This window comes from Lithobates pipiens, unplaced genomic scaffold (assembly GCF_037356315.1).
Source record: "Lithobates pipiens isolate NorthernLeopardFrog02 unplaced genomic scaffold, aLitPip1_a1.2 Scaffold_13, whole genome shotgun sequence".
In the NCBI taxonomy this organism is placed as follows: domain Eukaryota; kingdom Metazoa; phylum Chordata; class Amphibia; order Anura; family Ranidae; genus Lithobates; species Lithobates pipiens.
In genome coordinates this window covers 403,315,971-403,340,695 of record NW_027507718.1, presented here as the reverse complement: position 1 = coordinate 403,340,695, position 24,725 = coordinate 403,315,971, and the positions used below count along the sequence as shown (strand labels likewise).

The 24,725-nt window shown below is 40.2% G+C and overlaps 1 protein-coding gene across 5 annotated transcripts in view; it reads right to left on the bottom strand.

Annotated features, from left to right (window-relative positions):
• Positions 1–15,724: 15,724 nt before the first annotated feature.
• The window catches only part of DLC1 (DLC1 Rho GTPase activating protein), a 539,422-nt gene continuing 530,421 nt past the window's right edge, over positions 15,725–24,725 (bottom strand). For all 5 annotated transcript variants that reach the window (XM_077477428.1, XM_077477432.1, XM_077477429.1 and 2 more), the window contains 6 exons: positions 24,253–24,466; positions 22,599–22,713; positions 21,971–22,189; positions 21,365–21,582; positions 20,937–21,110; positions 15,725–19,219 (listed from right to left, as the gene is read on the bottom strand). In XM_077477428.1, coding sequence (XP_077333554.1) covers positions 19,099–19,219; positions 20,937–21,110; positions 21,365–21,582; positions 21,971–22,189; positions 22,599–22,713; positions 24,253–24,466 — 1,061 coding nt within the window. In that variant the 3' untranslated portion in view covers positions 15,725–19,098. The remainder of the gene's footprint in view (positions 19,220–20,936; positions 21,111–21,364; positions 21,583–21,970; positions 22,190–22,598; positions 22,714–24,252; positions 24,467–24,725) is intronic.

The following is a 24,725-nucleotide window of genomic DNA, read 5'->3' as shown; positions in this document are numbered from 1 at the left end:
CACATGGGTAGAACATTACTGCTCCAAAGATTTGATCTGTTCTTACTGACTTTATGAAGAGGATCACTCCTACAAACTCCCCCCACGACTCTGCTTTCTGGTAAGTAGTCAATACCCATGACACCCCCCCCCCCCCCCCCCCGTTTACTCCCTTCCCTGTCGCTATCAATACCTTTCCACCAATCTTGTTTTCTTCTCCTCTTTTCTGTCTTGACTTTTCTTTCATACTGTTGCTCACTGCATCATCAACCATATTCTCCCCTAAATATGGCTCTTGCCTGATCACTCAGTAACTCATCATTAAGACACTAAACAGAACTGTGCCCAACTTTACATTCATCTTATTACCATTTCCCTACATGGCTATCCCCGTTTCAGGTGCTAGTGAAAACGTATTTGTTCACATAACTGTGTTGCGCTGATTGTAAGGTGATAGATGGTTGTGTTTTTATCTCATGGCAATGTACGATTAAACTTATTACAAGTGTTACAAATTCTTATGTTGTAATGGCACTATAAGCCTTCAATACAATTAATTGAAAAAAATAAAAATAAAACAAAAAAAAAAATGTGCTGGGGCACTAGTGCATGTTTACTTACAGTTTTCTCCTTTGTTGCTATTAAGTAATAGACATGTGCATTAGTTTTCGTCCAAATATGTTTTTGTCATGACAACAGTTCGATATAGATAGGAGATTCAACATGACGCTGACAATAACAATCTGTGTCTATCGAACCTGTGGTCGAATGTGCCTAACCTTACCTCTATTAGTCTAGAATTATTCTACATAGAGAGGAAAGATTCGACATAGAGAGAAAAGATTCGACATAGAGAGAAAAGGTCGCTGCTGGAATTGGGTGGGGGAAGTAAAATAAAAATAATGATGATGATGAATGTTATTTGCTGATTGCAGCCAAAGAGGAGGAGCAGTAAAATAGCTAGAACTAAGTACACACGTACAGACAACTTACGATTGCTAGCAGAGAGAGACACACACACTGAAACATTTCAGAAGACAGTCAATCTTAGCTGGTCCGTTTGTCAGAGAACCTAAATTATTTAGCAATTAAGCCTAAGCACAGCAGCAGAACAATAGTGAAGCAAGCTACAGTTCAACTTAACTTTTTCATAATAATCTGCTGCTATTGTGTTAGTGTTGTGAACTTGATAGTAATACTAGTGCTGTTAGTGTTGTGATAGCCTCAGAGGCTGGCCGTGTTGTGGGGGGGGGGGGGGGATTTATTATTATAGATTCTATATTATAGATTGAGATTCTATATAAATTCTATATACCCTATCTTGTTACCTGTCTGATCAGAGATCACTATCACCAGTCCGTTTTCTGTTTGAACTATATACATTCAACATGAACGACAAAGATTCCACAAAGCAGCGAAAAACTTACAAACGTTGAATCTTTGGCTTATGGTGTCTGTCGAAAGTTCTAAGAGGATCTTCTTTGAACATTCGACAGACACCTTAAGCCTTCAATGACAGATTCGACCTTAATTAATTTGGATTTTCGGACTAATGCAATTTTTAACGAAAAACAAAATAAATAAAAATGAATTTCGAGAGTAACTAAATACATTTATTTTTCGGACAAAAACGAAATTCAGAAACAAAATATTTCAGTGTGCACATGTCTATTGAGTAATATATTTAATGATAATCTAAATCATGTGTGGGAAACCTTATCAATATAAATCAACTATATCCCCAAAAATATAAAAATATGAAAGTGAACTTCCTCATGTATCCTTAATCAGGGAAGATCATGAGGAGATGGGGATATTTAAAATGCCCAAAAGAAACAAAGAAAAATTGTAAATTAGTAAAAAACATACATTTATTATATTCAAAACATTAATATATAAAAAAAACACATATTAGCAACTGCAAGCTCCAATAATTATTATATCCGATGAGGATAACCATGAAGATGTATCCAAGGGGTCAGGATTGTTGCAGTTCACATATTTTGAGTCTTCTTCAGGATACTTTTACTGGTTAATAATGAATCAGAGGTGCAGCTAATAAAGAACAAAATATATATTAAAAACAGACATCAAAAAGTACATAATATATCACGATGTATAAAAAATTGTTTATATATAACTTTGACAATTTTTATCTAAGTCAATGAAAAAAAAAAAAAGAGAGAAAAAAAATGTAATATTATAATCAGGTGATTTCATGAGAAGACAAGATCCAACACTAATGCCACGTACACACGACCGGACTTTTTGACAGCAAAGGTCGAGACAGAACGAGTCCGTCAGGCAATTCGATCGTGTGTGGGCTCCATCTGACCTTCGCTTGCCAAAAATCCAGCAGACTTTAGAAATAGAACATGTTTTAAATTTTTTCTCTTCCTATTGTTGTTTGATATGACTAACAATCATCTATATCATATTATATTATACGGATCCCCTTTTAGCTGTTCCTGATGAGTGGACAAACTTCCACGAAACGCGTCGAGCATCCACAATTGATGTTATGTCACAGCAATCATGTATCTATCAAGGGGTCTCAATGTCTAAGCCATCAAGTTTATACCAATATAATTTTGTTTGTGTATATACATGTTGGGTGGAGTGCTGAATGTTATCATGTATCATGTGTTACAGTGTTTAACATATTATTATTTTACTATAATGTGACTAAATTATCATGTTTTATCTACTCTGTACCATATTTATTGATTCTATGCCTGTATCATTTATTGCATTGTGCTCTCATGTGGTACCAGCAAATAAACATATTACTTTAATTACATTTGATGACTTATTCTGCCCAGTGATGTGTTCCATATAAAGTCCCAATTGCCTCAATCGTTCCCAATTTTTGCCTTTTATTTTTCATGTTTTAAATTTTCCTACCAGAACTCCACAGGACCGAGAAATCCATTCGTGTGTATGCTAGTCCGACGGACAAAAACGGACGCTAGGGCAGCTATTGGCTACTGGCTATGAACTTCCTTATTCTAGTCCAGTCGTACGTCATCACGTTCAAATCCATCAGACTTTGGTGTGATTGTGTGTGGCCAAGTCCGTTCATTTGGAAAGTCTGTCGGAACTCTGCCGAAAGTCCGTCAGAAAGACCGTCGGACCTAGTCCTTCAAAAAGTCTGGTCGTGTGTACGAGGCATAAGGAGGGAAAGAATGTGTAGGGCAGGAGGCACAACCCACCACTGCTTATTGTAATTCTAGAAAATACCTTACTTAAAAACAAATACACACTGACCAACTAGTCTCTATTGGGTAGTTTATACTGGGGGTCAGCAACCAGGAGATTGCGGACAGTTGACTGGCTTGCTGATCCGCCATTCCAGAGCATAAAATAGAGTGCAATGCAGAGGGACTACTTGCAAATTTTTAGCTGTAGTAGGGAGCAAGAGATGCATAAGCCGATGCCTCTTCTGTATTGCCAGCTCTTGTCCCATGCAGAGTGATACCAACTGCACTCCACCTCCTATCCTGGTTAGCGGTCTCCAGAGTGGTGCCAGCAGCAGGAAAGAAGAGATCTTCAGGTCAATGTGAAGCAGTGTTTCTCAATTCCAGTCCTCATGGCCCACTAACAGGTCATGTTTTCAGGATTTCCCTCAGATGAAACAGCTGGGGTAATTACTAAGGCAGTGAAACTGATCAAATCACCTGTGCAAAATAATGGAAAGCCTGAAAACATGACCTGTTAGTGGGCCATGAGGACTGGAATTGAGAAACACTGGTGTGAAGCAATACACTGGGTGGTTGATTTCACACTGATGTGCTGCGGATTACCCACACCGAGGGTGCAGTGCAGTGTACCTGTCACTTTCCTCCGCATTTCTGAAAGCACACCAAAACTCATGAATGCAGGCATTTTGGTGAACTTTTAGAAAGTGCACCACACCTGCAGGATCTAACAGAAGTCTATGGCAAAACTCGAACCCAGGAAAGTTGCAGATATATTGCGCTGCACCCGCAGTGTGGGTAAACTGCAGCACATCAGTGGGAAAGCAGCCTTAAAGAGGCCTCAGAACAGTAAGGGTTTTTTCACAAGTGCAGCAGGCAGTGCTGCTCCCCTAAAAAGTGTTCAGAGTGTGTTTGACAGGTGCTAAGGAGGCGATATGTTGCCTCTTCACCCCCTGATTTAAACCCATTAATGCCGTACAATGCATGCGATTTCTACGTGGTACTACACCAATTAGAGGTTTAAATCAGATGTGAGGCGGCGACACTGTACCCGGTGATCTTTGGCTTCTCCCATGTTAGTCAGGTAGATCTCCACCTCTTTAAGGTTGCCTACCCCTGGTTTATACTATGTCCATTGTGGAACGATGAAGAACTTATCCATATATTATACCTACAGATAAGCATGCAGATAGAATGCAAGTGTAAGTACATCGCTAATAATACTCCCAGTATTAAAGTGTTTGTTAACCTAAAAAAAAAAAATATTGGATCCTGTTCCCTTAAAGCATGTTATACAGCAGAGAGTTTGTGCTGTGTTATTTGGTTCCCTGTAACACCTGAAATACCTGTCTGATCCTGCCTGGCTATACCCTCCCCTCTGTAAATTGACCACGGTTTATCATGGCTGCTGAACCCTGACACTGTGTTCAGTTTAGGTGCCTTCACCATCCACAGCCTTGCTCTCTGCTCTCCTCTGTGCTCCTGTGTCCTCCTCCCCCCTCCCCCCGCCTGTCAGCTCGTAACAGTGCCCCCCCCTCCTCCTGCTGGTATAACTTATTGTTGTTACTACAATCCCCATGTTATAATTAATGCTGTGCCCCACTGTATGTGTTTTCTAAAAAAAATGATGATAAATACCTTATTTTATAGCGCCGCTCTGTGGTCATGTGACCGGCCATCTCTCTCTCGCTTTGCTGCCAGACCTGGAGAGGAGAGAGACGACACTTGACAGCCGAGCGGCGCTATAAAATAAGGTATTTATTGGTGATTTTTTTTAGAAAAGACATACAGTGGGGCACAACATTTATCATAACAGAGGGGGTGGTAGCAACAACAAAAAGTGGGTTACCAACCACTTTAATGAACCATAATCTGATGTTTAATAGAAAAAACAGTGGTGATATACTATAGACAAATGTATGTGGAATACATCTGACAGCTAGCTGGACAAAATGGCACAGTATGAAGTTTGGGCATTTTAAATATCCCTATCTCCTCACAATCTTTCCTGATTCAGGGTACATGAGGAAATTAATTCAATTTTACAAATATATTTAAAGCAGACCATCAGTCACCCCCCCGTATTGAAGATGCATTGCAGTGCCTCACTGGAGCCAAGTGAGGCACTGCAATGCGTGTTAGACCTGAAGAGTGGGTATTACCAAATTCCCATGCATCCAGGAGATCAGGAAAAGACCACATCAATATGTCCACTAGGCTTCTATGAATTTAGTCAAATGCCTCAGGGTCTGTCAGGGGCACCTGCCACATTCCAACTTTCCATCTGTTAAATCTTCTGCCCTTGTTGTTTTAACTTTAGTAAATTAAAAAAAAAAAATTCTGCCAATAAATACCTTACACAGCCTACTTCCTGTTTCTGGTCTGGTCATTAGCCTAGGCTTATGTCATCATGCACAGCTCTCTCTCTCTCTCTCTCTCTCTCTTTCTCATTCTCTTGAGAATTTGCCATTAAAAGAGGGGGTGGGTCATAAGAGAGCCAATGAGAGCTGCAGGGCTGCAGAGCTGGAGGTCTGCCTCTGTGTGTCTGTGTAAATCCAGGAAGTGAACAGGCAGCAGCCTCAGCTGCCCACAGTTAAAATGGTTGCTGCCAGACTCTGTGGAGGGAGATTTCTGCAGTATATTTGGCAAGTACAGAATCGCAGGTTATATAAAATAATATCCAAAGTGGTTGGAGGAAAGCTTCAGAATGGCAAAGATGTTTTTATTCCAAATTATATGAGCAGACCGCAGTTCATCTTTAATGGATTTAACACCTGGAAATAAGAGAATTGATTTGTGATTTGCCACAGTTGATGGAGATATGATACGTTCATGGAATCTATGGGTTCTGTGATTTGTAGCATATCAGATAAAGAGACATATGAAGTTTAGGAGAGTTTGCTAAATGCGGTTGGACTGGAAAGTATCAGAACTATACAATTCTCCTGTTTTTCAAACTTAATTCCCTTTCTCTGCTTACTGCTTATTGGTTGCTATGGGCAGAACTCCAGTTTTCCTTCCCCCAGATCTTAGATATCAGCCCCTGGGTTGCACACAGAATTTCCTCACGCCTCGAGATTAACAGCAAGCTAACATCTGGAGCCTGAGAAAACATTCCACACCAGTGAGACTGTCAGGTGTATTACATCACGTCAGTTTCCTTGGCAGGCCTGCAATGATTGATTTCACACTCCTTCACAATGAAATCTGCTAATTATCATTGCATGTTCCACATGTTGTAATAAAACCATGCTGTCAGGAGAAAAAGCAGGTAATTTGCTTAGTAGATGTGTGAGAGGACGCACAACACAAATGTGGATGGGTGGAGGAGAGCACACTGTGAAGGAGTCTATTCCCTGAGGGGTGGGTGGCCAAATGAAAACTTGAATATAGATTACATAAATGTCATGCATATGTTATTGAACACAATGTGCACATTGTATAGTTGTTACATCAAGCACCAGTAAAGCTGTGAGCTTTATGGAATATTACAGTGTAAAAGAGCAATACTCTTCAGGAAACCCAGCCAAAGTTCATTGTAACTACACCAAATGAGACCAATAAGACTCTTATTTTGATTGGTTGCCATGGCTGACAGTAAGCCATTGTTTTGCACCATACTTTCAACCCTCATATAATTTAAATACTATTTTTTCTTTGGCTGCTATACAGATCTGAACACGTCTAAAGACGTGGGGTTACAATAATGGCGCGTACACACGACAGGACTTTTCGACAGCAAAGGTCTGACGGAACAAATCCGTTGGACAATTCGATCGTGTGTGGGCTCCATTGGACCTTTGCTGTCCAAAAATCTGATGGACTTTAGAAATAGAACGTTTCAAATTTTTCCGCCGGACCCAGTTCCTATGGAGAAATCTGCATACTAGTCTGATGGACGAAAACCGACGCTAGGGCAGCTATTGGCTACTGGCTCTGAACTTCCTTATTCTAGTCCTGTCGTATGTCATCATTTTGATGAAGGTGATGCCAGATAAAATGGAACAATTCTTTAGCTGTACCCAGACAGGGGGAAAAAAGATGACTGTGTGGACATATACAGTATATATATATATATATGTATATATATATATATATATATATTTTTTGTGATTAGCTCTTGTGGTAGATGTGTTTATACAGTGAATTCATGGCAGACAGGAACTATATTTAAGGGCCTGGTAGACCATTTTTATTAAAAAGGCAGAAAGCAAAAACATCAGTCCAACATAAAGTTTCCCATGCAGGGGATCTTCTCCAGCTTCAGAAGAACATAAACACTGGAAAATGTCGACACCTGGCTCATAAGCTCACTCAGTTTTCACTGCAGCGTCACTTACCAGTATCTCTGTATTGTCCAGCTCTCCTGGATACTTGGCTGTCTAAGCATTAAGCCACTGCTCCCTGCTGCACAGCTTATGGATTTGGGTTCTCCTGACACCCCGACAGGAGCCCACCTGGCTCCTGAAGCGAGAACTGCTGTCTCCTTGCTGGGGCACCTCTGACCCCTTATTGTGACCCTCTTTCTCTTGACTGGCACCTCCGACCCCTTGATAAGACCCTCTGTCTATTGGCTTCTGGCTGCGGGACCCTGACCCCTGGGTGAAACCTTTCATCTCCCATATTGGGAGCAGTCTCCAAACTGGAAGCTCTGAGCTATCCTCAGACCAGTGTATATAACGTCCCTGCACACTTCTGTACTCAGCCAGGTTGCAGGCATCTAGCAAAACCCAGGCACAGGATTGAATGCTACTATGCAGAACTACAAAATCCAGAGAAAGACAAATACACTAGCCTGGAACGTCACAGTGACCCTAAATGTGAATCATGTGTCACATTTCTTATATTTTTACAGTGACAGGGCTTCTCAGTCACTTTTATATACAGTGATACCTCAGTTTCCAAGTAACGCGATATACACGCATTTTGCAAGACCAGCTATATTTTTTTTTTTTAATCCTGACTTGATTTGTGAGCACTGTCTCGCAAGACAAGCAGGACTCAAGCCACTGGTGTTTGTATGTGTATGTGGACAGAGGTCTAGGGGCTGGAGAAATAGGAGACACTGGGTGGGGCAGGCGTAACGTGTGTCGGAGCACCCCGAAAGTGTCAACAGTTCCTAAGTGTCTCTGAGCATCACCAGCACCCCCACACCTCTGGTCATATACAGTACTGCATACACCAGCAGTGGTTGTGGAACGAATTATGGGGAAACTCGCTTTGATGTACGAGTGCTTTGAATTACAAGCATGCTTCTGGAACAAACTATGCTCGTAATCCAAGGTATTACTGTGTTTATATTTATATATATAATCTATTGTAGGAGAGATAATGGATCTATACGTGTTCCCCCACCTTTTGAAGGTGGACGATATCTTTTTGAATACTTACAAGCCTATGCTCTTTGTGCAGTGTAATAAGAAACACATCAGCCCTTGTATAACTCCATTTGTGCAATTGCCGAGTGTCTGGATCAGTCAGATTAACATCATCATGAATAGCCTCAGAGAAGTTCTAGGATCACACTATACACTTTCATTTTATAACATCAGCATTGTAATAACAATACAAACAATAGTTATTTTTGTCAATCCAATAAAAGCTTCTCCTCTGCTGTTTTACTTTAAATTTCTATGGACTACATGTCCCATGGTACCTTTACTCACTCCTGAAACTCCTTCCTCTCAGCACCTCTGTATTTCAGATGGCAGGCTCTGTGAAATCTGTGACACAGGGCATAGTGATTACACATCACAGAATTCAAGATGGTAAATGTGAGGGGATTATCATTAAGCGCGTTTACAATCTTCAAGGTAATTCAGAATAATAGGAGTAGGCTAAAAATAATTGAAATACAATGTGGAAATTAATATTTGATTTTACATTTTGAATATAGATACACTTTATTGAGGCATTGCTTTTATATTTATTGTGTATAGCAGTCTTTCTCAACTAGGGTTCCTCCTGAGGTTGCTAGTTCTTTGAGCAGTTAGCATTGGTATACTGATCTGTTATTTACATCGATTACCAGCACAAGTTGTTGATTCTACACACTGACCATTAATATTAGGGGACACCACCAATTTGTACTACATGCATTTCTTTTGTGTTATTATTCACCTAATTTAATGACAAGTATTAAAAATGTTGTAGTACACAGCAGGAGGGTGTAAAAATGATCTGTCCCTGGGTGTCCAATATGCTAGGGATCCCATTCTATATAGTCTTATATTTAAAGCATTCTACGATCTGTGAACTGCAGGTAAAATTATTTTTAGTATATGTTCCCTCAAACCAGAAAAATATTTAAGGGTACCTTCAGGCTGAGTTTACACCGCAGCATGGAGCAGCTCACAGCAGGAGTCCAGTGCGTCCCTGTTCACCATTTCAGCCCGAATTTTTGGCTGAATTTGGACCTGAAACGCACCAGAAGACACGCAGGTCTCCTGTGCAATTTTAACTGGCTCCATTAAGAACCGGTCACAATGTTCTGACATGTGAATTGCTCCACATCCAATTCGCAATAAATGAACCCAGCCTCAGGTAAAAAAAAAAAAGAAAAAAGGCTGGAATATAACATTCCTCTGCTTCTATTAAAAGAAATTCAGAGAACGACCTGAGAAATGGAAACCCAGACTGTGAACATGAGCTTGGTTTCATTTAGACAATATGTCTATTGCTCATTGCAGTTGTTAACAATGCTGACAATATTCTTTTGATTAGCACTTTAATGTTTACCTCTAGATGCCTGCTCTTGCTTTTATTTAGTATTTAGGACCTCTATAAAAAATTTGATTACCTGTAAAATACTTTTCTTTTGAAGTACATCACAGGACACAGAGCCATAGTAATTACTATGTTTGTTATAGTCCACCTTCAGGTGCTGGACACTGGCACACCCTAAACAGGAAGTTGCCTCCCTATATAACCCCTCCGATACCAGGAGTATCTCAGTTTAGGTAGCAAAGACCTCTGTGTCCCGTGATGTACTTCAAAAGAAAAGGATTTTACAGGTAAGCTGTTATAAAAATCCTATTTTCTTTAATTGTACATCACGGCACACAGCGCCATATTAATTACTATGTGGGATGTCCCCGAGCAATGCCAACTGAGGGGAGGGAGACACAACCAAATTACGGCACCATGAGAACAGAGGATTTATACTGCTACCTGCAGTACACTGCGCCAAAAGGCGCCATCCTCATGTTTTTTTACATCCACCAGATAGAATCCGTTAAATGTATGGATTGAAGACCAAGTTGCGGCCTTGCAGAATTGAGCCATGGAGGCCTGGTGATGCACTAACAGCCCTAGAGGAGTGCGGTTTGATTTTAGAGGGTGGAATATACCTCTTTAACCCATAAGCTTGAATGATTACTTGTCAAATCTATTTAGAATAGTAGATTTCAATGCTGCCTATCCTCTATTAGGACCTTCAGGCAACTTGAAAAAAACATCAGTTTTTTTCCGAATCTGAGCAATCACCTTTAAGTAGACTTTGACTGCTCTCACCACATGAAGATAATGTAGTGATATTTCTTCCAAAGAACAGGGTTCTGGAAAAATGAAGGTAGAACAATATCCTGGTTTAGATAAAAACCTGATACTACCTTTGGTAAAAAGTTAGGATGAGGATGCAATACTACCTTATCCTTGTGAATAATACAAATATGGCTCTTTACAATAAAGAGAAGCCAATTCTGACACCCTTCTTGCAGCAGATATGGTTACCAGAAAAAAATAGTTTCCTTGTCAAAAAAGGACCAAGGTAATATGTCATATTGGGCCAAAAAAAGGCTGTTTTGTAATGTCGACAAAACTAAATTCAAGTCCCAAGGGTTCAAGGGTTACCTAACTGGAGATTAAGCCGCTTTACCTCCTAAATAAGTTACAAACCAAAGAATGTGAAGCAAGTGGTCATTGAAATAATGCAGATAAGGCCGAGACCTGTCCTTAGAAAGCACTCAAGGCCAGCTTTATTTCTCACCCCATCTGCAGAAAGTCAAGGACTCTAACTTTGACCCATTTCCTGGGGTGCAGCTCCTGGTTTCACACCAGGAGACATATGTTTCCCAGACTTCATAATATATAATTATGGAGGCTGGCTCCTTTGCATTAACCAAGGTAGGAAACTACTGAACCTGACAGCCATTGCTTCTTCAGAGTGTGGGACTCAAATGCCAAACTATTTAATTTGGCGTTTGAAAAGTAGGATGGAACTCCAGACCTTGCGAGAGAAGGTCTGGCCATGATGGTAGGGTCCATAGGTCCCCTACTGCCATCTTTATGATCTCTGCATACCAATATTTCCTGGGCCCCACTGGGGGGTCACAAGAATCAATGACTTCCCTTCCTGCTTGATCCTGCGAAGAAGTTGTAGACGCATACAAAATAGGAGGGAATCCATAAATCAGTGAGAACCGATTCCATGGGAATAGCAAGGCATCTGTTCCGCATGCTAGCAGACCCTTTGTTCTTGACACAAAGTTGACGATTTATTTTTGAATCCTGGATGCAAACAGATCTATGTCTGGCATCCCTCATCTTTGACATATTGACAGGAAGATATTGGGGTGAAGGAACCATTCTACCGGGAACAACTGCTGGCGACTCAACTAGTCCGCCTGCCAATTTTCTATTCCTAGAATGAAGACTCCCGGGTACCATTCAATTCCACATAAAAGACACTTTGAATGGATCTGGCTGCATAGTTAGCCCCAGCAAGGATTGCTCCAGTTGAGCTGCGCACAGCACATCTTCACTCGTGACCAACACCTTAGACAATGGCGAAAAAACTGAGATACTCCCGGTATGGGAGGGGTTATATAGAGAGGCAAATTCCCGTTTAGGGTTTGTCAGTGTCCAGAACCTAAAAGTGGACTATAACCCACATAGTAATTATTATGGCACTGTGTCCTGTGATGTACGATTAAAGAAATGGGTTCTTTGACAGGCAAACTTCATATGGTTGTGAACTCTATGCCTCTCTCGCAAGTCACTATTTGTTAGTGGAGCAAATTGTAGAGGCATTCAAAGAAGGCAGAAGGGGTGGGGCAGAGCCATCTCCTAGAAGTAATAGTTGCCACTTGAGCTGATCTATAGTAAAAAAACAAATGCATTTGGGTACCTGGAATGAGGAACTATTGATTGTTTTTTGGGATTTGCTTTAAAAAGAACCTATGGACATTTAAAAGCATTGTACAATTTCAAATGATTTTGTGGGTTTTAAATAATATTATTGTAGTACTATTCCCTTTGTTGCTTGCCTTACCTTGTAATGATGGGCTCACATGTAGTGGCTGTCTGAGCTCTCCTCTATGGGGGAGATAGGATGAAAACGGACCACAAACAATCCGTCTGGTTTTCACAGACAGGGTCGGATCAAATAGTAGCGCGTCAGCAGGCCTGTCACCGCTGACATCCGCCACTCCATAGGAGTGAATGGAGTGTTCTATCAGGTCCGCCTGAAAAACTGACAGGAGGACCCAATCAGAAAGCCAGTGTGAACGGGCCCTTTCAGATCGAACACTTTCCCCTCTCCTCATCTCTATATACATATGAGAGTGTTCTAAAGTCCTGTAGTACAATTGGGAACAACTCTGTTGGGGTCGACAACACTGCATCGCATTTCAGTGTGGCAGCGGAAATATTGTCAGCTCATTCCTACGAAGTTTGCTACTCACTAGATTTCAGGCAGGATCAACATACACTGTATTACCAAAAGTACTGAGATGCCTGCCTTTACACACACATTAACTTTAATGGCATCCCAGTCTTGGTCTGTAGGGTTCAATATTGAGTTTGCCCACCCTTTGCAGCTTCAACATTTCTGGGAAGGCTGTCCACAAAGTTTAAGAGTATCTATAGAAATGTTTGACCATTCGTCCAGGAGTGCATTTGTGAGGTCAGGCACTGATGTGGATGAAAAGGCCTGGCTCGCAGTCTCCACTCTAATTCAACCCAATTCGGGTTGAGATCAGGACTCTGTGCAGGCCAGTCAAGTTACTTCACCCCAAACTCGCTCATCCATATCTTTATGGACTTTGCTTTGTACACTGGTCCAAATCATTTGGTTTTTGGGGGGTGGGGGGGGATTATGGTGTGAGGTTGCTTATCAGTTCCAGTGAAGGGAACTCTTAAGGCGTCAGCATACCAAGACATTTTGGACAATTTCATACTCCCAACTTTGTGGGAACAGTTTGGATGTGGCCCCTTCCTGTTCCATAATGACTGCACACCAGTGCACAAAGCAAGGGCCGTTGCACATAAATTATGACTGCAAACTGAATTTGGATTGAATTCCAATGTTCATCAGTAACTGGTTCGGTGGTGACAGAAAATACACTGCATGCAGTAAAACCGGTTCTCTCTGCTGTGAAACATTGTCCACCCTCAAAATAATTACATTTTTGTCTCTTCTGACCATCGTAAATGCAGCTCACCATCCTACAGTAAATTATGGAGGTGGTAGTATCCTGTTATGGGGTGTTTCTCTGCAGCAGGGACTGGAGCATTTGTCAGGATAGAAGAAAATTAGATGGGGCAAAAAAACATCAAATTCTTGCAGAAAATCTGCTGCCCTCTGCCACAAAGTTGTCAATGGGAAGAAGGTTTACCTTCCAATGTGACAATGACCAAAGTACACAGCAAAAATGACCACACGGTGGTTGAAGGAGAAAAAGGTGAATGACCTTGCATGGCTTAGTCAGAGCCCAGACTTAAACCCCATTGAAAATCTTTGGGATGACTTGAAGACTGCAGTCCACAAAGTCACCATCAAATTTAACTGAACTTGAACACTTCTGCAAAGAAGAATGGGCAAATGTTGCAAAATGTGCAAAGTTAGTAGACATATCCCAGCAGCCTAAGGCCCCTTTCACACATGCGGACATTATGTCCGTATTTCATCCATCCGTTTGCAGATGAAATACAGACATACATGCATCCCTATGGGATAGCGGGTATCTGCGGATGAACATCCATTAACACCCGATATCATCCGTCTCCGCTATAGTCCGATTTTGCAGACAACAGAAAATCCTATTTTTCTATCCGTCTGCAGAGCGGACAGTCTGCGTTCATCTGATCCCCTAATAGAGGAGAGCTGAGATCTGACAGGGCGGTCCCTGCACAGTGTGCCCTGCCCTGTCATCCGCTGGCTCACCGGGGATAAACGGAGCGATCCCCGCTGAGCAAGCGGATGTTCACGGGCAGATTATTACAGATCCGTCCAGTGTGAAAGCGGCTGTAATTGAAGCAACAAAATCGTATTTTAAAAGGAGGGTGATTTTTTTTTTTCAATACCCACTGTATATTTAATAATTTTTTTTTGCATATCATATTTCAGTTTATTGTAGTTGAAGAAACATCTAGAAAAAAAAAAAAAAAAGTATATTTTTAAAAAAAAGTACAGTTTACATCCAGCGTGTGGTTTTAGTAAGTTGTGTCTCACATCAAAGAGTTATGTACAACTGATACTTCTGTCTCAATTTCACTTGTTGCCTGGAAATGCTCTTTGTATGGGCTCCAACCTCAGATAGATCTATTCACGCACATGGAAATGTACACTACAGATATTTATTACCTCTTGAAGGCATCAAAGTACTCTTCCTGATGCCGTCATCTTTCCTCCTCTCCAAAAGGCCAACACATTTAATTAGACATCCTGTACCAAGTTGATGGCCCAGTTCTGTAAATTCTGACATCTGTGAAGTTGCCTTAAAGTGGTTGTAAACCCTTACATATGAAAGAGATTAAACACATCCTCCTACATAGATAGTACTTGTTTATCTGCAGTTGCCTCTTCTCTACCATTCAAAGTGCAGAATTTAGAAAGCTTGTCTGAGCTTCCGGAAAAAAAGGGGCATAGGAGTTGAACTTACACACTGCAGAGTTCAGTGAAAGTTGATTGGAGGGAAGAGAACACACCCACTTTACACAACACACAGGAACAGAGCTGAGACTGTTAATTGGCTGGAGGTCCATTCCCTGTCACCTTTTTTCTCTTGGAGTCAGGAAAACTTGTCAGAAGTGGTTCATGCTGATAGCAGAAGAATGAAGCAACACACAGAAATTACACTTGGTGCTCTTAATTGAGACAAGTATACACTACAGAGGGATATATATGCTTTGTTCATATTTCATATATAGGGTTTACAACCACTTTAATTTTCTCTAAAACTTATCACCTTGTAAGCTGCCACAAAATTAACCCAGCCCCAGTTAGTGATCAGTAGGGGAAGGGGGAGGCTGATTTTTTTTTCATAAAAAGATATTTTTGGGAAAAATTATACTGTTGCTGTGACATGTCATGGTGGGCAACTGCAGCCCTCCAGCTGTTGCGGAACTACATGTCCCGTGAAGCATTGCAGAGGCATGATGGGACTTGTAGTTCTGCAACAGCTGGAGGACCGCAGTTGCCCACTCCTGTTGTAAAGCAGCTGAAAAATCTGCTTTACCGTGCGTGTATTTGTAAAATTCTCACTACAAGCATACCCAGCAATCTCTCCTGTAGCATGGTTTGACTTAATGAAAGACTCCAAGACAGCTTCTTTTGAGACATTTAATAGTGCATTTGGCTATATTTTATAAAGACATATGCATCACGATATAAATCTATTCTCTATGCTCTTTCACTTTAATGTTTACCATGTTTAGCATATTTAAAATCGAGGGAATGTATCCAGGTACAAAAATGAAACATATTTGAGGTATAAATACATTTATATCTTAAATAATTACCTTTGCCATGCATTTACTATAATGAACATTACACATAACATTAAAGTGGTATGTACAGTGAGGCTTTTATACAGTCAGAAAGATTACAATGCCTATACAAGGTTTACATATTTATGATATATATATATATATATATATATGGAAACACTGATAATGAAAAACACTATTATTTTGCCCATTACATAAAACAAAATTCTTCATTAAAAAGCATTTCAATTAATACTGACAATGGTAAAAACACGTCTTGCAACAACTTTCATTCACCAAGGTTCTCTCTTCAGTCTCCATACAATTAAATTACCTTAAAGTTTCAACATTCCTTTTCTACCTGTACAGTTTAGCTCAGTGGCTCCTCCCACATCCAGAGCCTCTTCCCACTTCATTCAGCCCTCCGCTACCCCAGTATTTGCTACACGTTAAAAGTTATATTTCAGATTAGCAAATAACAGCCGCTATTAACACAAGCAACCCCATAAAAGTATTTAAATTGGAGATAAGAAATGAGTATAGCACTCACGAGCCAGCATGGACTATCTGAAGGCCGGTAGGCACTTCTGAGGAACTAGGGAATATCATGTACTCCTACTGACAAACTACAGCTATAGAAAAGGCTTAGAAATATTTAGAAGGCAGCCAAAATGTATCTGGGGTATTGCCTACCTTACTCGGGACATGTCCAACACTATTCTGAATAAACCTTTGCCTTGTTGAGCCTAACTTTAGCACAACAAACATTAACCTCATACAAATATATAATAAGCTTTGTCTTATGCTTCACCCATACTTGCCAACATCCATGCAAAAATGTAACTGACCTATTCACATGTATGCATTTCAACACTTGTCAATGTATGCACCCATTTAAGCCATAGTTTTAAATGGTGTTCGTTCACATAGATCTACTTTGATGATGTGTATTGCCCATACACCTATTGATGACAATAGCAGCATGTGAAAATGCATATTTCTTGATAATGCACATAGAACAGTGTAAGCTGTTCAGCGTTGAAGCAGAATTCTAGGATTTGTCGCCTTATAATGCATTAAGTCCAAGAAGATGTATGTCACCTCGTGGACTTATCTCTTATGTATCTTACATTATTACTGAGCACCAGGAAAACAGCTATAGTATCACTTAGCATTCCAACACCATTACAGCAGCTACACAGTCGACTGTAGCTGCTCTGCCTGCCTCTCCTCATGTCCAGTCAAAGAAGGATTTGTATTATGTAAAACCCATTCACAAAATACAAAGTATTCTGTGAATGAAAAGCAGAAGGGCGGGCAGTCTCAGAGCATCAGGAGCATAGCAATTGCTGTACTGCTGACGCTCAGTACAAAATTTAAATAATTAAAAATGATCAGACCATAAGGTAGCATACATCTTCGTGGCCTTAACCCCTTATAAGCCAGCAGATTTTTAAAAGTGCCGCAATTCCTTTTACAACACTCAGGACAGGAAGGGAGGGAAAATCTCTAATTTTATTGCAGCCTGTGTCCCTTTAAGGCTCGGCTTTGACCTGAAAATCACGCTACTAATGGTGCGACTTTGACAGGTGACTTCCTGGTGATTGAGTGCTACCTTGATGTGACTTTTGGGGAGTGCCTGGGAAATCATCCTGTAATGTCGGATCCAAATCACATCAATATAGATGAAAATCCAATTTACATTAAAGTCTATGTGCACAAATCGGATAGAAGTCGCCTTGAAGTAGTACAGGAAACTTTTCTAAAGTCATAGTGCCAATTAGGACAGCTCTCATTGACCAACATGGGATTTCACGTCTCACAAGTCAGATCCCAAGTCGCAGCAGGATGAAGCCATAGAGAGACTTACTCCCCTTTGTTGGGACACCTGTCAAGATGTGCAGAGACAGCTCCCCAATGGGGACACATACTATTAAAACTTAGGTTTGGCAGGAAATAGACATGTATCCAAGTGTCCTAAGTCAGCATGGTAGTTTTGTGGGTTAAAACCAATACCAGAACCTCGGATCAATTAAACAGGCTTCAGTGAAACCAGAGACACCTGAGTGCCACCAGGAGCTTGGGTTTTAAAATACATATACTGTAGAACGATGCTAAGAAGCCATAGATCTTTCACATCCTGGATGCCAAGAAAAATGAACTGTGTTCCTAAATGGCCAGAGATAAATAATTCAGGCTAATTAAATATGGAATTGCATGGAGGCTGGCTGCCTATGCACATATAAAGTGGGCTAAATCAATAAAGCAGTGCCAATGGCAATAATAATAATAATAATAATAATAATGCGTAGAGCCCAGTGACACTTGGCAAACAAGCTTTCAGAATCCTAACCAGAAGACTTAAATTATATATTCTAGATGGCTTCTAGGGTAACTGCACTCTGCATTACTACATTAACTCAGTTAATAAACCCAAGGTAAGCATGGTTCCACTAGGTTTGAATGTTGAAAAGTATGGGTTTATCGTGCAATAAAAAAAATAAAAAAGTCAGTTCATCAAGTTATTTCGTATAATGCAATTTAAAGAGCGTTCACAGTCCTGATATGGAACAGCAAGACGGCTCAGACAAGGGATCCCGAGATGAAATTTAAAAACAACAGCAATTAGCAAATGTGCATCAGACTTGTGTCATACAGAAAGGATAGTGTGACCACTTTCATAACTCTAACCATTACAACGAAACCTGAGATTAAAACCAATACAAGTAATCTATCAGTGTACCAGACACTAGATGACTGGACTAAATTCACAAGGGGGACACACATTCACACATGTTCACTGTGCAAATATTTCTCTTCTGAACATACAAAGTTTATAGATATGCATATAAGCGTAAGTACCAATTATTCCAGTGGATACACCAGTCCCTCAGTATGCTTAATAATTAACACAATGACAATATACAAGATATATAGGAATGTGGCATTATTTTAACAATACATACTTTCCAATAAAATCCTTTTGCTTCTCAGAAGCAGTCAATTTATATGTACCAAGACATATATGATGGAAGCCTAAAGGCTGATGAATTCTAGTCCATGGCACTAAGCACCATAAAAGACAAAAGCAGCTTCATTTCTTGGACTTTACTTTATTTTTCCAAGCAACTTTCAAAAGTCCAGGATCTTCCATTTTGCCCTGACATCTTTCATTTCACTTTCTTGGGAACCCTGTCGAGACAATTGTGCGATGTCACCTTGACTTCCCGTTATTGCTTTCTGGTTGTGGATTGATAAACGAGTCTCGAATCCTAACCACCTCTGCGGCGCATAACTGTCCAAAAACTTTATTGTACCATTCAGGCATGTGGCCCCTGAAACATGAAAGAAGAGGTCTGATTAAATCTGCATATTTAGCATAATAGCCATTATGCATTTATAAGTCAACAAAGCTAGCGTGAAAAAAAAAACAAAAAAAAAAACAACAACACACTATGAAATTTAAAGCTGAATTCTACATATAAAAAGATACAAATTAATGTAGCTTTGTAATTAAAATTATTTTTTTTGGTGAGAGTTCTGCTTTCACCTAGCCTTATAAAGCTGTATGATTCGCAAGATCCAGAAGATAAGAACCACCATTTCACTCTGCTGATAAATTCTAATTACAGGTGGATATGGAAATTCAACTAAGGCCGCGTACACACGGGCGGACTGTCCGCCCAACTAGGTTCGTCAAACAGTTTGACAAACAGTCCGTTCAAAATTTGCATGAGCGGACTTGACCACACACGACGAACGAACAGTCCGCTGAAAACTTGCGCGATGACGTGAACGGCACGTACGACGGGACGAGAGATTCGAAGTCCTATACACTGCAATGCAACCTTCGGCGTGTAAATCCTTTCTGAGCATGCGCGGAACTTAGTTTGACGAACAAGCCTACACATGAGCGGACTGTCCGCTCAAACCAAGTTTCAGCGGACAGTCTTACGGAAATTCCGAAAAACTTTGTTCGTCAGACTGTCCGCTGAAACTGTCCGCTGAAGCCCACACACGAGCGGACTGTCCGCTGAAACACTGTTCAGCGGACAAAGTTGGACGAACAGTCCGCCCGTGTGTACGCGGCCTAAGTCTTTTAAAGAGACAGTTTATTGGCTGAAATTATGTGACCGAAAAAGGTATGCCTGTTGGAGCTTTTGTGGCAAGTTCAAGTTCCAAGTCCAAGTTGCAAGTAAATCAATAGAGCTACAATGGCCATCGCTAGAGGATTCCCACACTGTGCCGGGCAAATCAGTTCTTTTATTGAGGGCAACTGTAGCACTGTTACTCTTTGGCAGGGTGGCAGCATAACACCAGTAGAGAGATCACACTATCTTGTGATTGCTGGATTATCAGTTTCTACTGAACTTTAAACCTATTCTGCTGAAGAAAGTGTAGTCGATATCTAGACGTAGACAGTTTGAACATACAGAAGGTACTCAGGAGGTGAAGCATGTGATGAGGGATGTTTGTGACAAGCCTAGTCATGTGGACTGAGTGAAAGACACTCGAAGGAAGTTTCATTCATATAGCTGGAAGTGCCAAACCAAATACAAGATTAAGTCAGTCACATTTTTTTAAAATAACATCTTCCCTTGGAGACAACTGACTGCTTACACAAGTGCAAATTTGTTACGTCATCCTTGCAAAGAATGTAACTTGATTTTGCTTGAACACAGTAATGCTAATAAATCCTTCGGAACCCTAGCAAATAGTTTTAATGGAATTTCTTTTGAATGCAAACTAGTATATACAGAGCGTGTACCTCGACACAAGTAAATATTTCAGATTTTTTTTTTTTTTTTTTTTTAACTCCAGGGTATCTGGAAAACTCAGTCACTTAGTGACCTATGATGGAGGGGAACATGCAGCTTACACCAAGATTTTAGAGGAATACCTCACCACAGTGTTTGCACATATCTTCTTGATACACTGAAAACAGGGATTCCTATGAGTCATTCAAGCGTACTGAATAAAGGGGTTTTCTACTACTTTAAAATTAGAAAACCGCCAAGTTGGGTGTCTAGACATTTACTGGGTGGTGCTTACCTCAGATCAGCTCTACACAGGTAGGTAAGCTTGGATTTTCCTGTGCCACAAGGCTCAATGAGGTATTTGGACTGAAGTACATTGACTCTTACTCCAAGTAAAGGAGCTTGTTCATGGTCGACTGATATAAACTGTAGTATGCAAGCTCCTTTTGGTAAATTGCTTCTCCATGATCTGTATAAATTAAAGAAAGCATATATATTAACTTTTAAAATTAATACACTGAACTAAATTTACATTTTTTAAATATAGGTACACAATTTTAAACCCAATGGACATAGCAAGATATAAATAAAACATGTCTTTAGCAGGTGTACACTGGAATGTTCTATGTGGCCTTTTTATATTTATTAATGGATAACCATTCATGGATGACTACAGTAGACACTGGATGATCAGCAAAATGGTTTGGTTTTGTGAACACTCACCTTAAAACAACAAAGTCTCTAGCTGGATGTGGAGCCATGTTGTTCTGTACATATTGATAAATGTCTGTGTGCTCATCTAAAGTATCTACAACTTTTGAGTCCAACAGATCCTCATCCCATAGATGCTGCTCCCTCAGTAGGCGCTGAAGGACATCCTCTGGCTGAGCTGCAATCTCTATAGTGCTTTTCCACAGCCGAAGGGGAGGGCCATCAGGGACCTGAGAAATAAATACATAGTGGTAAGAAATTGGGAAACAACTTACTCAATGACTATTAAACTGTATGATGCCGGTGAGACAAGTCTATACACAACCATCAGTCATCCATTCTATACTATGGTAGCTATACTACGATAGATATGAAATGCAATAGCAAAGCAAAACCTGGTTAAACTGTACCTTAGGGGCTACAATTTGCAAAAAGTTAAGGTCAAGAAGAGCTGAAGGAGGATTAAGCTGTTCCTCATAAAGAAAAAATATGCATATTGCAAATAGGAACTGTGTTGTGGGCTACAGGGTGCATTTTCTTTTTTAGAGGGTACTAGTTGTAATACTGACACACACAGGATAAGGTGTATTTTAATCCCAAAGTTTAAGCATGACTCACTTTTTTGTAGGCAAGGTCAGCCTGTTCTGATGTGGAGCAGCTGACCCAGCCTTTGAACTTGTCCTTGGCTTCTTTCAGCAAACTATCAATTCCCTCCTGAAGTAAAGCCTGATAGTCACCGAGCCCCTCGTTATTCCCATTGACCAGCTCATCCAGGCACACTGGCCTGAGGTCCTGTTCCATGTATGAATTCCGACACTTGCTCATTTCTTCAGGAATCTGAGTGGAAAAAAAAATGGAAATAAATCAAGATCAGATTAGCTAAGTCATCTAACAATAACACAGTTGTAAAGATTTAATGTGTTTAGGAAAAGATTGAGAACATACTTAATAAATCACTGACATACGATTTATTATGAGTACACAGGGAAAAGTATTGGACAGTGTACTGTGTGTAGTATTGCATAACAATGCAAACATTCAGTTAATCTGGGACTTTTAAGCCATTATATAAGCAGAATGGCAGAAACGGGTTTAGTAAATGAAAAATAAATTGTGACGCTGAATTCTGGTAACTAGGCATGCAGGTTTAGGAAGTAATCAGAAAGCAGAGGATGGTATTAATTTGCAGTTATACAACACACTACAAAGATTAGAGCAACCCTGAACACAAAGTGACAGCTGGTACCTGAAAAAGTTTCTTGCATTCAGCAATCATATGTGCCAGGCCTTGGGTGGCAGCAAGGTTTTCATTTAGGTCTTTCTGATCAGGTTTCCCCAAGCTTTGTTTCCTCTGCATGACCCTGGAACAATATATACACAAAAAGTTAAAGTTAAGATTTTGTGACCGATACAAATCAGTTACTTTGATAGGTCAGTACAATGTGGGAATTAGACCGATAACTCAACCATTCTCAAATCATCTCTTAAAGTTTATGTAAATCCTAACAATGAACATCTTGTATTTACTCGCTTTATGTCTGCTAACTATACTATCAAAAGGGTTGTGTCGTATCTGTTTGCCAAGTGCAAAGAAATACCCACCAATCCTGCCAGAAATGTATATTATCAGAAAATATATGTTAGGACTACAGTACCTACTCTACATGTTCACCAGTTCACCAAACCCATCTACGGGCTGGTAAACTTCAAAAATAAACTTTTTGCTTTGGGTTTAGATATGCTTTGCCCTCTCTGACTAGAGCAGACTAGACTGGGACCAGATGATTTTCACTTTGCATGTGGGAACTGCTCTGTAGTGGAGAACTGGAAGAATAGGTTACCCAACATATATTCCTGATATGTGTCTGCTGTACCATGTACTCGTGGTAAAAAGTATCCTGTTCTCTTTGCATTGCTTCCTTTATGTGAAATCTTTGATGTTCTCGCCAGTCCCGATTTCCTGTTCTAAACTGACCAAGTTAGGCTTAGAAGCACATCCTTCCTAGCTTGGTCAGTTTTCTGGTTGTGTTTGGGGAACAGCCTGTCTGTTCTCCAATGAAAAAAAAAAAAAAAAAGACTGACAAGATCAGCGTAGTGCTGTTTCTCCACTCGCAAAGTCCCTTCTGCAGCTCAGAAAATTGTGTGACCATTTGTAAAAAATAGGCATTTATGATGGATTTATATACTGACATATGCCAGTCATGATGGTTTTATAAATCGAATGGGTAAAGATTCCCATTTACTTTAAGTAGGCAGTAAAGTCAATCTCTTCTACTACAAAAAGAGCTGAGCACTAAGAATTTACCAAAGCAGCCAGTGCTCAATTTTATTTTCCAATACCAAACACAAGTAAAACACTATTCACCATCTTGCTAAAAACATGAAGATCTGAGCCTGCTTGTAGATTGATAGGTCCATTTACTGTAATAAGGTAGTGCAAAGTGCAGTAAACCAGAGCAACTAGATCATTGTAAACAAATTATAAAAAAACTGTATCTGCTTGGTTGCTGTGTATTAAAGCAAATTTAGATTGCCTTAAACAAAACCTGTATATTACATCATAGTGCTCTGTAAAGAACTCAATATATGTTTTTATCAATGAATGCAAACTTTATAGTAAAGCTCTGCTAGCTTTGTATCATTTTGAAAAATAAAATTTCTACAGTTCACAACATCAAGCCAGCTCTATTATACATCATAGGCATGAAGACAGGTGTTACTGCAACAATTACATGCTAAACTAACATTTCACGGATGCATTTTGCTTTTAATGCAATCCCTCTCTGCAGCTGCATCAGTGTTCTGCTCATCATTGTTATTGGAGGCAACCAGTCTGTGGGAAGAGGTTACCAAAGTACATTGCTGGACAAATTGACGGAAAGTTGTTGTAAACAACATACCTAGGAGAGGAGTTCTCTCTCTTTAGGGTATTGAGGTGGAACAGAGAAGGAGCCAAACATACAGCCAGATTGGTGGGTGTCATCTGGTTTTCATCCACAGCTGCAGCAACATCGCTCAGGAAGTACAAGAGAGTCTGCAGAACCTCCCTGTTCTCATCAGGCAACAGCATAATGGCAGCCTTGATTGCCTGGAGACGCTGGTCTTTTGGAACATCTACAGAGAAAACCACAAAAAAAAAAAAAAAAAAAATCAATGTAGAAGAACACATCATGCATACAGCTGTGCACAGGAATACACCACGCACGTAGCACTGTAGGCCTAATACAATGGTTTCAAATTCATAAAACCAAGCCTTAAAAATAATAAAGGCAAGTTCCTTCTTAGCATGTCCTAATAGAGCTCTCCGAACCAGGAAAAAAACTAAAAGGTGAAGCGACTGTCTATCAATTCTATATGTAAGCTGTGTGTAGCC